Source organism: Ptychodera flava, chromosome 8, assembly GCF_041260155.1.
Source record: "Ptychodera flava strain L36383 chromosome 8, AS_Pfla_20210202, whole genome shotgun sequence".
NCBI lineage: Eukaryota > Metazoa > Hemichordata > Enteropneusta > Ptychoderidae > Ptychodera > Ptychodera flava.
The window spans coordinates 24,657,537-24,674,197 of NC_091935.1; the positions used below are offsets into that span (position 1 = coordinate 24,657,537).

Sequence of the window (16,661 nt, forward strand, 5' to 3'; positions counted from 1 at the left end):
ATTTCAGGCATACACATGTACTTTTTACCTCCTTCTTCAAGCAAAGTATATTTACATTAATCAATCAAAGATATATAAATGTACAGATAGAGTTTATTTTGTTTTGCAAAATCGTTAATATTTACCTAATATACTCCAATTTATTATGATTTGATATTTTTGGATGAAGCACAAAGTCGGCCACATTCTGCTTGCCTTCTTATAGTTGTGATTTTTGCGCGAAAAATTGTGACCCATGCCAAAAAACGCTGGCCTTGCCCCCATCCTGTAATTTCTGTCAAGTCCCTAAGATTACTTAATGTACAGTTTCGTTCGAGAACTGCATTGGTCATTATTTTGGCACCACATACCCATCCTGGGACTAAGTTGCCATCTCTTGGACCATCAAAAGTGATGCGTTTGATTGGTAATAAAATTGTGGCAAGCAGGGACAAAAGAAAGTGGTTGGTTGGTTGGTATAGGTAGGTTTCAGAAGCGTGGCTTGCGGATAGATGTGAGTGTATCGACAAAAGTGTGACATCAAAGCAGCGGAACTGCATTGTTTGGGTGGACAAACGATGTCAATGACATGGCAACAACCCGCATTTACCCAAGATTCAAGCATTACAAAAAATTGAAGGACAGGCTGAGAGCACTTTCACAGACTGTTCCATGGGTTAACGGGATGGCCACCTGCTGGGATTCCTCAATTGCCTCCTCGGGAATTTAACCAGCAGCAGCCGCTCGGTGCGCACGTTTCATGTCTTTCGCATCCGCTCTGAGGGCGATTCATTAGAGCGAAAATTAGAACAAGATTTCATCTTTTGTCTCAGAAGAGACGTATCGAGATTCTGCTTACACTGTGTGTGCGTCTGTCCCCATATCACCCCCGCGCGTGTGTGGTATAGTCCTTCTCCTCTGTCCACTAGGCGCAACGGAAAGCCGGCTAACTGGGCTGTGCGAGGCTACATTCAGTACGCCCGTGCATCAGCTGCGAAGTCGGAATATCAGCAAGGTCCGTCGGCATTCGGACTCCACACAAGATAATTAACAAAGGCAGTACCTGCAACTCATCAAGACTAGTATCTTGCCTTTGGCGGAGCCGAAGCTGTGAGAGAATATTACCTTCACGGTAGAAATGGCGCTGATAGTGTGGTTAATAACGGCGATCGCAGTTCACACGTACACACAAGGTGAGCCCTTTGATAATTTAAGGGAGGGGCAACGTACGGCTCGACTACAGTTGAGGACATCTATCTGTGAAAAAAGTGAATGCTAACGGAGCCCGACTGTTCTTACAGCGGATCAGCGATGATTTCAACACACATCATATTTCATCTTGAATACAAGCAAACCAATATCTTACTGTCAAATGAGACTAAATCTGTAATGTATAATGTATACATTTCATGGTCGATCAAAACACTCCGAGCGCAGTAACTTCCATGGGTGTATCCCTATATACTACCTTCCATTCCGTCTGCGACAAAATCTGATTTTTTTTCCTGAATCATTGTACATGAGTGGGCGTTTAGGTCGTCATTGAGAGACGTTATGGATGTCCGTGCATCACTGATAGGAAAAAAACACACAAACAAGGGATAACAACTTAAAAAAGAAAAGAAAATGTTGCTTAGCATAGCCCTGTTTCTCTTAGGTGTTGTATATTGATGAAAGACCGTCTGACTTCGTCTTACTGTTGTTCCGTCTTCGATTAGCCTCGGCAAACAAGCACGATATCGCTGAAATCTTGCTCGGGTATGCGGCCCGTGCCGTTTAGCATTCTGCTATAATAAAGAGCTTGAACACGGATTGAATGTGGAAATTGCTCTTGTTTACCCACAATGCAAACGCTAAATAATCACCAAAGTCGCCAGTCACTGCCATTAAAATGGCGGGGGTTAGAGGTGAATGTTTTGATGTAAACACCACCCCATCCTATCTCAATCAGCTCATGTGGTTGCTTTTGGGTTGGTTATTGTTAGACGCCTGTATATTAAAACACAATTGATTTCAGTTTATGAGCATTCATGGCGGAAGGCAACCTGCCACAAAATGTCATTTTATGCTATTTGCACACTGGGAATATGGTCCCGCGACTGGAATATTTATAATCCAGAATCTTTTTACAATGAATGTGCAATACTGATGATAAAACGCACTGTGCAACCTGCATGCTCTGAAGACACAAAGTCAAAGATTTAAAGGCGCCCTTGAAAATCCCCGGTTGTTGCATCAGTGAAAGCGCTCATCAACACTTTGTCAATCTTTTGTTCTCCACTCAATTTGTTTATCAAATAACTTTCCTGATAGATAAAGTTGATAATAAACTGGGGCCTTTAAGAAAGATGCGTAGTGTTTACACAGAAATTTATCTCATCCTGCGTTTTAAAAATACTAATTCCTCATTCACGAAACACGTATATAGGGCACTACGCATGTCCTTAGCTTCAGAGAGTTATGCCTCGGTTGCCAAGGCGATGAGAGACGAACCCAAGTCCCATGAAGTAGGACATTCACTCGGGCACATGGCCCTATGTTTACGACCCGTTAAGTCACCCCCACGAGTCTGAATATCTTGGACAGAAATGATAATATCTCGAAGGAGAGTCTGCATTGATGAAGAGCAAAATGGATAAACAATGTACTATATATTGTTCAGACTCCGATGATCAATGTTCTCGTTTTTGCATAGACAGATAAGAAGGTATGAATATGGATAAGGTAGGGAATGAGTCATTTGACAGTGTCCGCAATATAAGAGGACAAGTGTACAGCATATACATTCTCTTAATGACCTTGGGGCGCTAGTCTCGCACAACCATTGTATTTTATACACGAGCAAGCAAGATCAAATTATCCAGGGGTAGTATCATTATGATAGAACTTTTGATGTACAGACGCCCTTATAAAAATCCTTTAATTTGATTCTACCAACGGCATTCTAATTCAAGTAAAAATATCCAAAAGGATTTTTAACTCAAATCTTGCTAGCAAAATGTATGCCTGCACGTTTGAGTCAGATTTTGGTATCCATGGTGATTTTACTGTTTTATAAGTTGTTGAGTCATCCTTCTCGGCCGTGTGTGCGGAAAGTCCTACCGCGCATACAGCATGGAGAATGTAATTTCATATGGATGACGTCACCGCATGCGAAACGGTAAAGGATATTTTGATCTTCTGTCGACACCCAGTTATTATTCTCTGTAACCAAAATACGCCCGGATGTTTTGGCTTGACGTAATTTTACGTGGATTTCAACGACGAATATCACCATATCATATTAGATTATGCAGGGGAAGTATTATCGTTTTTAGTGTTTTTTGAATATTCACGATCAACTTCGGCGAGCGTTCATATATAAAACAAACGCGTTTATGGCGTATGCATGGAAGCGTGAATACGCACAGTTAAAGGTATTACCATGGAAAGAGAAAATCTAACCAATCACAGATTTTAAGCGGGTGGCCGCTTTTTAAAAACAGCGCCCTCACATGGGCATTTTGAATAACAAGGAACGCTCCTTTGACCATATATAGGCATATTTAGATTACAGGTGACTGTATACCTTTAACTGGCAACCGAGAAAACATTAGACGGAACTGTAGCAACATATTTTAACCAGTCTGAGGTAATTTAGTTCTGATACGAATTTCGACTGTTCCTATCATCTTCAAACACGGATTAAAACGTGCCGTTAGATTTTCTTTGAAAATTAAATTCCATATTGTTAGCAAGTGTCAATTACGATTTGGCATACATTTCTGTAGGAGTGTTTCTGTCATGTTAACAGGCTGTGAAAATTAGGCCCGGAAAAGCTGGTAATTACACATTAGTACTGGCATGAAAGAAGTGAACAGAATTTGCAAACGTCAAGTGGATCTCCGATTCAGGGATAACCAACTGAAAATCTATTTTTGAGGCGAGATTCTGTCCTATGTCTTGGATGAATACACTTATGATGAGAAATTAGTATCGTGTATGGCCGGGGAACCTCAACGCTTTTCTCGGTCACGGTTTTATCGTGACTCGTCTGAAAGCTCGGAGACCAAGAAACAATATGTCGGTTATCAAACTTATTAGGAAGATTAATTGTCACATGATTGTAGTGCGTATTGCACAGCAGTGTAATAAGCTTAACACGTTGTCATCATCATGACGATCTAACTACCCGCTGATGACACCTCGGTCATGGGGATATGCGTTGTGGCCCGTTATGTTTGGTTCACCGATACGGTCATAAACATACTAGTTTCGGGGTGAATAAACTTTGGTAGTGCACCGCAGGGTGTCGTAACAATATGTCGCCACAGAATTTCGTCTACATCTATGACCCCATTGATTACAAAATGTGCAAGCAACACCGTTATAGGTGATATTAAAGATAAATATTACATACATACATACAGAACATTTTCGAACTCAAAATGATGAAATATGACATGACATCAGGCCCTCCAATCCAACATGGGGCCTTCTTTTCTGCGTAGCTATGTTAGAGGTGTTGATTCTTTCAGGGGAGTCCGTGACTGGAATTTTATTTGTGGAAAATATCTCACCAGGCAGGAGGGTTTCAAGAACAATATATCGGCAAGTCGTCACTTCATTCATAGTGACGTCACAGCATCGCCTGGAATTAATGACAAATTGCTCGGTTAATTGGGTAAATTGTTCGAAAACGAAAGATTTAAATGACAGAATTAGTGGCCAAACATGATAATAATTGGTGATCGAAATGACAATTAACAAAAAATGCTGGTACGAGAAAACAGCATGACATGGCTTCACAGTCCGGGAGAACTTCTAATCATGCAAACCCACAGGAACCGAAATATGGCAACTGAAAACCGACACGGTGTCAATTATCCAAGGCCGCGATTTAACATTATTTCTAACGATAAACACGAATCGTAACAATTATGTCGTGTCTGGGGCACAGTTCCAGTTACATAAACTTTTGCACAGGAACGAAAATAATTGCCGGATAATGGACAATTTCCCATCTACTCATTCATTCATCCAGGTTTTCGAATATTTATTTTAGAACTTCACGTACCGCCGCTTTACTGGATTTTTTGCATTTTATTGAATTGAAGCTACATATACGTTTATTTTGATGCGTTTTCCACCATTTTCATCGTGTTAGCAAACACATTGTGATGTTCTCCGCGCTGAATAATATTCCAATGCTTCTTGCTCAGTTTATCAACACTGTCTATCTGTGAGTGATGTCGATTTCAAATGTCATTGCTTACTTCCGAATTTTGGTCCGGACAAAAATTCATTTTAAAAAATAACATTGCATGTTGTAAACACTCATGTTGTGCCATAACTTTTTTCTTTACGCTGACAATGTAGTTGTTTCATAGAATAGGTTTTAATAAAAAATAAAAAAACCAGCAAGCGTTACACGCATAGACCCTATAACTGTGCAGTATCTTTGACAATTGTTGCCAAAACTTTGCCCGTGTGTTACGTGTACTCCACGTGTATCAACATCAACAACAAATTAAAGACAAAATCAACCCGCAACAGCAACTTTCAGTCAACATATGTCCCTAATGTTACATGTATCACACGTCTGCACGATATTATGCAAATGTAAAAACTATAAAAATTCTCTCCCGGTGGACTAATTACCCCACAGAGTAGGCGTCTGGTGATGTTAGATTTCAACGTCGCACGGTCCTGACTTATTGCCACAGTATATTGCCGCCCAGGTATTGTCAAGCTAAAACGTCTAAAGAGTTTCAGTTTGACACATTTCGACGCCATTGTACGAAAAATGACAAAGACAATTAATTGAATGATACTTAGATTCTTAAAAAATGAATGTTTTCAGAAGAAAACGATCATGAGTGTCTCTCGCTGAAATGCTACCGGAAAGCGCATTTTAATAGCTATACTGAGGTCATTATACGAAACCTTATATAGAGTTCACCTCGCCTAGGAAAGTGCCCATCGTAACGGTTGATATGAATTACATTCGTCGTTTATTTTAATCCCAGGCGATCATTATTCCGTGGGGCAATAACTAACTCAATTTTCATGGTTCGCCGAGGGCAATAGCTGGAATCACGCCCAGGCTTGCAAGGTACCAAATCGTTCGAGAGAAAAACGGGCCAGCCGCCTCACTGTGCATGCCTAATATCATGAATATTAAAACTCATATCGGGTGTCGACTAATTGATTGTAGGGCTCAAGAAATTTTAAGCACCTCAGCGTGAATTTTGACTCTTACTTTCAAAAACATATATACACCGATATAGAGCTGACACAGACCGATGTGACGGTTGAGTTTCGTGTTGTTGCTTTTTACAGTCAGACTTTTGGCGTGTGAACATAAATATCGTAAGATTACCACACCGAACATATAACAAAATCGTGTTACAGTGTTCCTCTAAATGTTTATGGCAACACCCATTTCTTCACATCACCGGATCGCCCATGTGAACAGTTTCGGGTTTATCCGAAACGACGCAGCGTATCTAACATGAATCATCATCCCACGGTTAGACCTTTGCTCTCCTTCGACACGGGGTTCTGTTGCACTATTTGTTTGTTTAAGCATTTGAAACCGAAGCTCGATTCTCCTGCAGGGTTTTCCGAACATGTGTGATTGCGTCCCTGGAGTGCTATATTTGCAACTGCCTGACGCTGTTTATAGAGTCAATACGGCCATTCATACTATATTTCATACTCACTGCCACATTCTATTCAGAGTGAATTAATTTGCAGTACGGTGTTACATCAGAAACTCCCCGTTGAGCCGTTTGTACTCCGAGTCCTAAATTGTGTTATTTGATTTACTTAAGATTTTGAGGAAGAAAACTTCTGGCTTATGATTATTAAATATTTGTTCACGATTCCGTTGACTTTACCGTCTACAATGATATAGAGAAATAGATACACCGCATGCTAACTAGTGTTTAAATCAACCGTCTGAGATCAGATATCGACGAGTCCACTCTATCGTTTTTATTGGCCATATTTCTTGATAAAGGCAAACAAACAGACGGGCGGACAGAATGCGTGTACGTAGCGTCCAACCAATTTATTGAAAATTGAAAATTGAAATCACCTTCAAAATGCAATTTTCATTTGAATGAAATAACAACCAATTTTTAATATTCGTTTTTGCAAACAAAATTTTTATTTTACCGATTTTTTGGTACGGTTTTCGCGGCCAATCAATTCTCAAAAATATTAAAGTGCATTTTAGCACAAAAAGCGTCATTTTAATTATTGAAATAGAATTTTATTTTCCATATTCATCTTAATTGAAAATACCAATTGACAGACCAATTTTAATAAAGCTTCTATTATTTGGTTATTAATGAAACATAACTCTGTTTCGCCTTGTTCATATTTTGAATCCGAAATGCAATTATCAGTGAAAACAAAATGAAATTTAATCTATTAATTCTATTTTATTTCTTAAATTTCAAAATCATGTGTTCTGGATTATCAGGAAAGTTGCTTGTCAATGTTTTCATTTTCAACAAAACAAAAAAAAATCATTACCAGTATCAAAATATTACCTAATCTTAAAATAAAAAAATAGTACTATTTTCAAGATTCGTAAAATTTATTACGGGACATTGTACGTATTTGATGAAAAACGAAATGAAGAGAAAGGAAACTCGTTGAAATAAAATCATGTCGTACAGATTTAAGAGGAATTTGCAATTTTACTTTGGTGCGTGCGAAAAGTAGAAATTGAAAATTGAAAATTGTAAGTTTCAACCTTTTTCATTTTTTTGAAAATGGTCGAAAGACGACTCATTTGAATTGCTGTTCCCGGCCCTCTACCGGCTAGTGGGTGAGCAGCATCAATGCATACGAGACTTCCAGTTTCCACAACGCATACTTGTTCCTGCGCTCACTGCATGTGCTGCGGAAGACTGGCCACCGAAGACGATATAAAGGGAATTGAGGGCAACTCTAAACATTGGCCCTACGAGTATGGCGAGAGTGTCCAGCTTTGGCTACGCCGCCTCCCACGGCTTAGCCAAAGCCGGACACTCTCGCCATACTCGTAGGACTACTCCACACATCGGCTCTACCAAGATTGTTTAGTATTACGATGTGGTGAATGAAAGGATCATTGCATTTATTTTGTTGGAATACATGGCGAGACACCGGTGAATCGGGGTAAGCCTAATTCACGTGCCACGTGCCGCGAGCCAGAAGTATAGGTGAATTTTCACTCCAATTTAATTCATTGATTCATTTTCATGAACAAATCACACATTCGGGCTTCAACGCCGCCTTCTAAATGCATGAACTGGGGACCAGCGAATGACCAGCGTGCATATGCAGAAAGGGACTCAAGAGAAATTATAGGGAGGGAGGCCAGTATTTTTCAAAATCACACTGCACGTAAATTTGTAACATTAAAAATTGATCAATCAAAATTCCGTACTTTGATTTTGTAGACCGTATGTTAAGGTTGCTATATTGCAAATATCTAGGTCCTATGGTGTCTATCGAACTGTGACTGGTAGGGCGTAAGCCTATTGACAGTATCAATAAAAACGTTGCAAACAGGTTTATTTTGTGGACAAGTCCACCATCCTGCCAACTTGTATCAATCAAAATGTTACCAAAACGCTGTATTTCGCAGGCGTGCAAGTAAACCACAGTCCCACCACAACACATAGGCTGTGGGCAGGCCTAACATGAACGCGATAGGCATACTCGTGTCAGGCCAGGTCAACATTGATTTTCGAAACACGATACAGTCTTGGCCAGTCTTGGTGTCCTAATCACGGGCAAAAGACGACTCTCAATTTATACCTCCATGCGTAAACAAATGTATTTCCAGTAAACCACTGTGACGCTTACCAGAGACTCTGCATGTAGAGGTGTCGAAATTGGTCAAACTCTAAAGACTTTATTCCATCTAATCAATTTCAATCCCCGACTTATGTAAGTTTGGCGCAACAAAGGTAGTGTTGAGATGGGTATTGTGGTGTTGCCTCAATATACTACGGGCATGTATAAACTAACGCAATTCCTAGATTCCGTATACTCTTTTTAATTAGGCCCTCCCTCCCTACAATTTCTCACGAGTCCCTGGCACGCGGCACGTGAATTTGACCCTAGTCATGTAATCTGGGTTCCCGGTAAACCGGTTTGTTGATTGAGTGATTCGTCTTAACGGTGTTTCGGAATCAAAATGGGGTTCCTTCATCAGTCGCTCTCTTGTTTTGTATCCCCTCCGCTTGGTTGTGTGATGAAGTCATCTTCGTCCTCGAGGAGGAGAAGCCAAATTCGTTATTGAGAGAGTTCAGAGAGTTAGCCACTCTATTGACTGACTATAGTGAGCGATCCGGTGTGTGGTGTCATATTGTAATTAATATGACCCAGCATCGACCGGAGTTTCTAGACGCTTATAAGGATTTTTGTTTTAGGGCATATTTTGAGCGTTGCTAGTGCTCGTTATGTTAACAGTAGCCCCCCCCCCCCCCTATTCATTGGTCATTGTTTGGCGTGTGGCGCGGCGTCGCTTAATTTCATGTATTTCACAAAATCTGCGCACTGATCTCTCGCTTAATCCTGACAGATTATGATCAGGAAACAAGTCTTTCAAAGTACATGCTATCTCGCGGTGTGTTTTACCTTCAAAAACAACCATTTGCCGCATAAACTCTTCAGAGACTAAGGAAGACAACTCCATTTTAATTTACCGCAGTTCTTGCGTTGACGGAAGCCGAAAATCTCGCACGCATCGCTGCTCGCCCACTGGCCGGTAGAGGGCCAGGAACAGCAAAGAAATTGAAATAACATGTAAGTCGTTTTTCGACCATTTTCAAAAAAATGAAAATGGTTGAAACTTACCATTTTCAATTTTCAATTTTCGCAAGTAACAAAATGAACAGCGAATTCATTTTAAATTAGTTGTACATGATTTAGTATTAACAAGTTTCGATTCTCATCATTTTTGTTCTCCTTCAAATGTCAAAATTATCCTATATTTTATATTTTACAAAATCGGAAGAAATACAATTTTTGTTATGTTAAGATAGAATAAAGTTGAAGACTTGAAGTTATTTTTATGCTTTGTTGAGAATGTGGCAACATCATTTTTAAAAAATGAATTAAATTCAAAATATGAAACAAGGAACGTTCAATAAAAGTAAACCCGAACTTGTGTCTTCAAATCTTATGAATGAAATACAATTAATTGATTAAAGCTTAATTTGTGTTTACTGAAAATTGCTTTTCGGATTCAAAATATAAAGAAGGCGAAACAGAATTATGTTTCATTAATAACGAAATAGCAGAAGCTTTATTTAAAACGGGCCGTCAATCTTAACGAAGATAAAAATGAAAAATAATTTTCGATTTGAAACATTTCAAATGTTGCTTTCTATGCCAAAAGGCTGTTTAATATTTTTGGGAATTGATTGGCCGCGAAAACCGTACCAAAAAATCGGTAAAATAAAAATTTTGTTTGCAAAAACGAATATTAAAAATTGGTTGTTATTTCATTCAAATGAAAATTGCATTTTGAAGGTGATTTCAATTTTCAATTTTCAATAAATTGGTTGGACGCTACGTACACGCATTGGACAGACAGACAGACGGGCGGACTCTGCAATGCAGACTGATTTGTAATAAATATGCTACGGATAGAAAATTTGTGGCATAATTCATGAGATTGTGGAGGGATTTAATCTACTGCTACTTCGAGTACTTTTGTGACGGCAGTGCAGGATCACCTTAAAGATCCTGTGGCTGTAACTATTGATGATTGCCATCATACTATGTTTGTTTTGCGTATATCAATTGCAAGACTTTGTTCAAACCCCTAAAGCATATTGAAACGCCTAGTTTTTATTAGCAGCTTGTCAGTGCAGTGTCTTTACATGTAAAATGCACCCCTCTTGTTCGCCTACATTTTGAATTCTAGTCCGGACCGGAATTCAATGGTCAACAATGACAATATGCAGTCTATATAAAAGTACAGGCTGAGTTGTCAAGCTGAATGTTCTGTATCTGAACATACTTTAGGGAGTAGTTCATATTAAAAACAACAACAACATTGATAAAAAAATCATTAAAAATTACAGGAAAACAATGCGCTTTGCTGAAAATTTCATGTTTTGAGGTTCGGGGGGGGGGGACATCACACATCGACTTTGCATAACTTGTTGTACAACCGTTTGAATATATAGTTTTCAAACACATGTTTTAAAACATTATCAGCGCCTCTTGTATATCTGCTTTTGTACATTCAATATTGTTTACAGAGTCATTCAAAGTTAAAGTTCGATCAAAAACAGAACGTGATCGAAAATGACTTTCGGCAGGGGTGTTTACTTTCGTATTTCGTAAAACTTTTTTTCTTCAATGGAAAAACTGTTAATTATGATTATCATGATATATGCGTAGCCCCAAAATTTTTGAAAGGACAGTTCTTTGTGAATAGAGATAGAATAAATTTTATGTTTAAAAGGTCCGAAACATGGTCGTTATTCTCTTATCGGACAGCACAAACAAGGTTATCTCGTTGACTAATGGTGTTTCCTTGCGCGTTTATCGCCTGCAGTGAATTTTCACATTGCAGCACGACGCATCAATAAATTTTCTTGTTTACGTCTTCAGAAGGACGTAAGTTTGGCTCTCGTTGTGATTTTGACGCCTCAATCACGTGGCAATTAAAGGGACAAAATCGATTATTTTTGCGGAAGAACAAAGTGACCCAAGGAGGGCCTTTTTAAAATCAACCATTAGATGAAATAATGTGCAAGAAAGATACGATAGGTGTAAATACAACCTCATAGTGCCCCGTCGCCATAAGCAATTTGAAGGACCATCTGTTGGCTGTTGGCTCCGAGTCATCAAGAAATATTTCTTGTCATATCACTGAATTACGTCATCTTTTTGCCTAATACCAACAATCATCTACATTGAAGATTTATTTCATAAACCGGAGTCTTTCAGCATATTTCGAGATATATATATTTCAAATAATAAACAACACGATTTGAACTAATTTGGGATAATTGGAAGGTTAAGTAATGTCTTTAAAATCTGCGAATGTAAGCTAAAATCTGCTTTTCTTTTTACGTTATACACTTGTTTTTATGAGTAATTTGTAATATTGAGATATTCAGCTAAGGGACACCTAAAATTTTTGAGAAGTTTGAAAAATATGCAGATCCAATTATCCCAAATTAGTTCCAATCGTGTTAAACCTGACCGCTGAACAGACTAACCATGTAGACAAGAGGAGCAACAGTCTTCTTTAAGCTTGACTTCTTCCGTAGTGGTTGATTCTGGTAGAGATCAACAATAATCGGTATTATCTTTGTAGCCCCCGGCAAAGTTCACTTTCCTTGTGGGCAACAATGATCCCCTAACGCACTTAACTACATACACACCCCGAAACTGTTACCGCCATGTCTGGTTGTGTTTATTAAAATGATTAGCCTATCATACATCAGTAGAGGCGAATCTAGAGCGATGTTTTCCACATGCGACCTGTGGAGGTCAAATGCATCACAGGCGCGCAATCTTTTGCCAGAGGGTTGAGTCAGAAATTAGCTTGACGATAGGGTAACTTTTAGTAAATATTGGTGCCAGAGCCCCTTTGGTCGCGGCTTAAGTGATTGCAGTTGGAAATATCAGATCTCTCTTGGGTGAGATCAAGTGTGCGTGTGTGTGTTTTTTTTCGCGGGTCATGCCACCGAATGCCGAGTTGCAAAACATGTTGGATTTGACATGACATTGTTGACTTCAATTGATATCGAATTTTATTTCCTGGACACCTGCACCTGGAAATTCACGTGAATCGTTGGTACTGACTTTATGTACATTCATCAGATTCAATCAGACTTTCTAGGACATCCCCGGCCCGTCTGCATCCGCAAAACAATTCAAGATCCTTTGAAAGTAATGGTCGATGGCTATTTTGCATATAGAGAGTCGACCTTAGTTTTGCAGCATTGATCTATACTTATACTCTATCTATACTTAGAGCGCCATTGGCTTTAACTTCTTGTTTGCCAGTGTTTTCACTTTCTGAAAGTAATGATTCGTGTGTTACTCTTTAAATCATATTGAAATTCAGTCGTTTACTTTTGTTATGTTCAATATTGTTGTTGTTAGTCCGGACAATATTAGAAATTTAATCTAGCCTTTAATCTAGTCTAGACTTCATCTGACAATCTTCACGATAGAATCATATCGCATATAGTACACAGTGTGTCTTATTTGCCACGCTAAAATTTGTCTTTTAACGAAGTTTCGTTAGAAGAGTATGAAATGTATTTACGTCAAAACTAATGAAAACAGTAAGCTTAAAAGTCGTTCATTTAAGCCATTTTCGCCCTGCGAATATGATACGTCGAATATACAGTAAGGTAACGTAACGGTTACTGTGAAGTGTTCTGTGCCACACTTCATGGACACATTACACGATTAAATCAGAGACGCCGTCGATGGTAAAACAACATCATTGTACTGATTTGTCTTAAGTGTGAGATGGGGCTGCAAGTCACACATAGAGAAAAGACACATGATTGTAACAACAACTTTCGGAGGCAAAGCATAAGTGTAAGCCAATGTACGTCCAGATCCAGAGGGTTTTTGCACACACTTATGCGCACTGTGGCATTCAGCACAGGTAATGCATGTAAGTAAGGCATTTTTGGGTGGTACTATTCATGGCTGTGTGACAAAACCTCTACGATAATGCTATTTGTTAACACTGTCAAACATGCTAAAAGTTGCAGCCAATCACTTAGACCATATTTTCGCAAAGAGTTTGTGAATAACACCCAGATGTAGTCACGTGATTTATACTCAATGAACAGATGTCAGTTATATTGATCACTGATATTGTAATTTATGAAAATCCTGTCTGTCAGCAAGGAAAATATAAATTGACGTGGAAAAATCGAGAGAGACGGGGAAGATGAATGCCACGGTACATGTAATGAAGATTGAAATTATTTCAACGTGCCAAATGTTCTTTCACAATGTGAGCTGAACTGGTTTAAATGACAGCAGGCATTTCCTGCCAAAGCAAGTTTCAGATGTCATTTATTGAAGTTTCGCAACGTCAGCTTGTTGTATCTGTTGTTGTACATACAGATGTTGACAGGCCTTGCAACAAATTAAGATATTACTGGGCAAGCGCCGTCAACTCAGTGGCACAGCGGGGAGACAGCTCAGTCCTTCGCTGGGAAGGTGACGCTAATTTGCTGCGACATCACGCTGATAGGCGTCTGCAATAGTAGGTTAGATTATCGGATGTGCCCGAGAGAAATAGAAATATTAAATTGCACATCCCTTTATCATTTTACTTCTATGAATTACTCGATTCTGAGTGATAAGCTTTCATATTATGTTGTTCGGTCCTCGCTGTCGTCTTTCATTGACAAACATAATGGTGTAATTTGCCTAACTGCAGTCTGACCTTTGTTTGAGCTAGAACTTGTTCTAAAAATAAATGATTTATCAGGATAAAATTCAACTTATTTTTCAAGGTAGAATGCTCATCGGCTACAGATATTTGGACTATTTTACAAGTATACTTTTTAGGTCTACCACTTGTAGGGGCTCAGTCTGAAGCTTATTGAGTAAATAAAGTTTTCACTTTCAGTGAAAATCGAAAATTTAAGTATTCCCTATGAAGTTAACACAGGGGTGGCGGCCATTTTGAATTTCGAGTGTCATTAATATTGAGTACTTTGTTTCTCTACTACCGAATTCTACAAGTTGATCCTGATTTTTATTCATGTTTTCCAATATAGGAATGGCGACATTAAAGAACGTTTGGGCTAAAGTATATCTCTTACACTTTCTAGGCGTGAACAACTTTGAATAACTTTTAATTTAAAAAAGGAATTAGACCGCACACCAATTTGCGATTTTGTTCATCTTTTCCTCGGGGTTAGAAACCACAATAAGAAAACGAAAGAACGATATGTCATATTAATCTATTTTACCGACAGCTTTTGTTTCACGTGAGTCTTGATAAGAGCATAATTTGTAAAATCAATGTAGGACCTTTGTCCGTCTCCGAACAATACTGTCAGAGTGAATGGGTCAAGAATATAAATCAATCAATCAATAATTAGTCAATCAATCATTATTCAATTGGTGAAGTGATCATCATCGACTAATTACTAAACTGTAAGTATCATGTAAATGTGAAAAAATAATTAGATTTAATATATATTTCGCAGACCTCTGCACGTAGGATACAAGCGGTTTGAAATCAAGTCTAACTTTGGTAACACACGTGAAAAGGATGGTCACAAATTGTGCAAGTGATAAGAGACGATTGTTCGTTGTGAATAGACGGCAGCTGCCGCCTTCAAACAATTTAAGACTTGTCTTTTACGTCCGCTTCTAGGATTTGTTGACATTTCTTCAATACTTTGTATTCTATTCATAAAAAAGGGTCACTCATCCGGAGGAATAACCTGCTGACTTCTGTAAAATTTTACAGTCGGCCGAAAACTGCTTTAATCTGAACAGTCTATGCATGAAGGTGGATGAATCACAAACATGGCTAGACATATCACAGGCTTAGCTGACCTCTGAATGACCTATTAGTATACATTTCATCGGAGCTGAGGTGAGAGATCGAATAACACGCATGGGTTGGTGAACCATCGTTGTTTAGATTCGCTCGGCGGGCTGAAATTCTCAGCAAGGTTGATATGCTGACCCCCGACCCTGAAAGTCGCTTTGTCGACAGCCACAATTAAGACACAAGTCACACATCACCGGATGATGCCCTCGCAAGTGTGGTACAGCTGATTTTATTTGAAGAATTGAAGTAATACTGAAGTAATACTGAAGGCATTTTCCCTCGGAATTGCCAGTCTTCCTGCCAATGGGATATTGCGGATATCTAATAAAGCAGCCTTCATGAGTCGTGTGAAATTACTGACAGTCAATAGCTTATGGTGCACAGAGTGCCAGGCTGTTAGCCGTGCCTTCACACGTTTACTGATTCCGATGCTTGTCATTTAACGTTCTGTGATGAAAAGCAAATTGGATTAGAGATATTATGGAAGAAACGATTTATTTTCATCAAGTTTTTATTTTTATCATGCAAGAAGTTTGAATTTCTTTTGTAATTTGTAGACATAAGAATACCCGTTTCTCAGAGATTATGTAGGCCCAGTTACAACGAAATGGCCGTTATATCGCTTTACATCAACAACAAATATTTTTGACAGAATGGGCGACTAAATTTCACATTATTAGCTTCACCTTGAATTCCAAAAGCTGGTATGCAGCATTCAAGTGGAGATAATAATTGGCACAAGTTTCATCGGATTATATTGCATTTCTGCGAGCGTGCGAATGTTCAAATGCCCCACGCCCACTAGTTTTTACGTATTTGCATGCATGGCAGCCGAATTTGAGTGGGCATCCGTTTATTATATACCTTGTCAAAACCTGCACGTGCAGTCCCTGGTTAGAAGTAATTGTAGACACATCATCAACCAATAACATTCAGATTGTCTAAATTTGCAATTCCATGCTAAAATCAAAATACTGCAAGCACTTTGTAGCGTATGGAACTTTTTAATGTCATATCTGTAATGTAATTGAAATGTGGTTTAGTCTGCTGCATTTGATAAGCACATGAATAATCATGGGTCCATAATTACGTAAGAATAAGTTGTGGGTCCGTACTCGAAACTACG

General features: G+C 38.8%; 1 protein-coding gene across 1 annotated transcript in view; it reads left to right on the plus strand.

Annotated features, from left to right (window-relative positions):
• Window positions 1–459: 459 nt before the first annotated feature.
• The window catches only part of LOC139138847 (uncharacterized protein YfbL-like), a 52,490-nt gene continuing 36,288 nt past the window's right edge, over window positions 460–16,661 (plus strand). Inside the window, exon 1 of the mRNA XM_070707403.1 lies at window positions 460–1,172. Within this exon, the coding sequence (XP_070563504.1) occupies window positions 1,118–1,172 (55 nt within the window). The 5' untranslated portion in view covers window positions 460–1,117. The remainder of the gene's footprint in view (window positions 1,173–16,661) is intronic.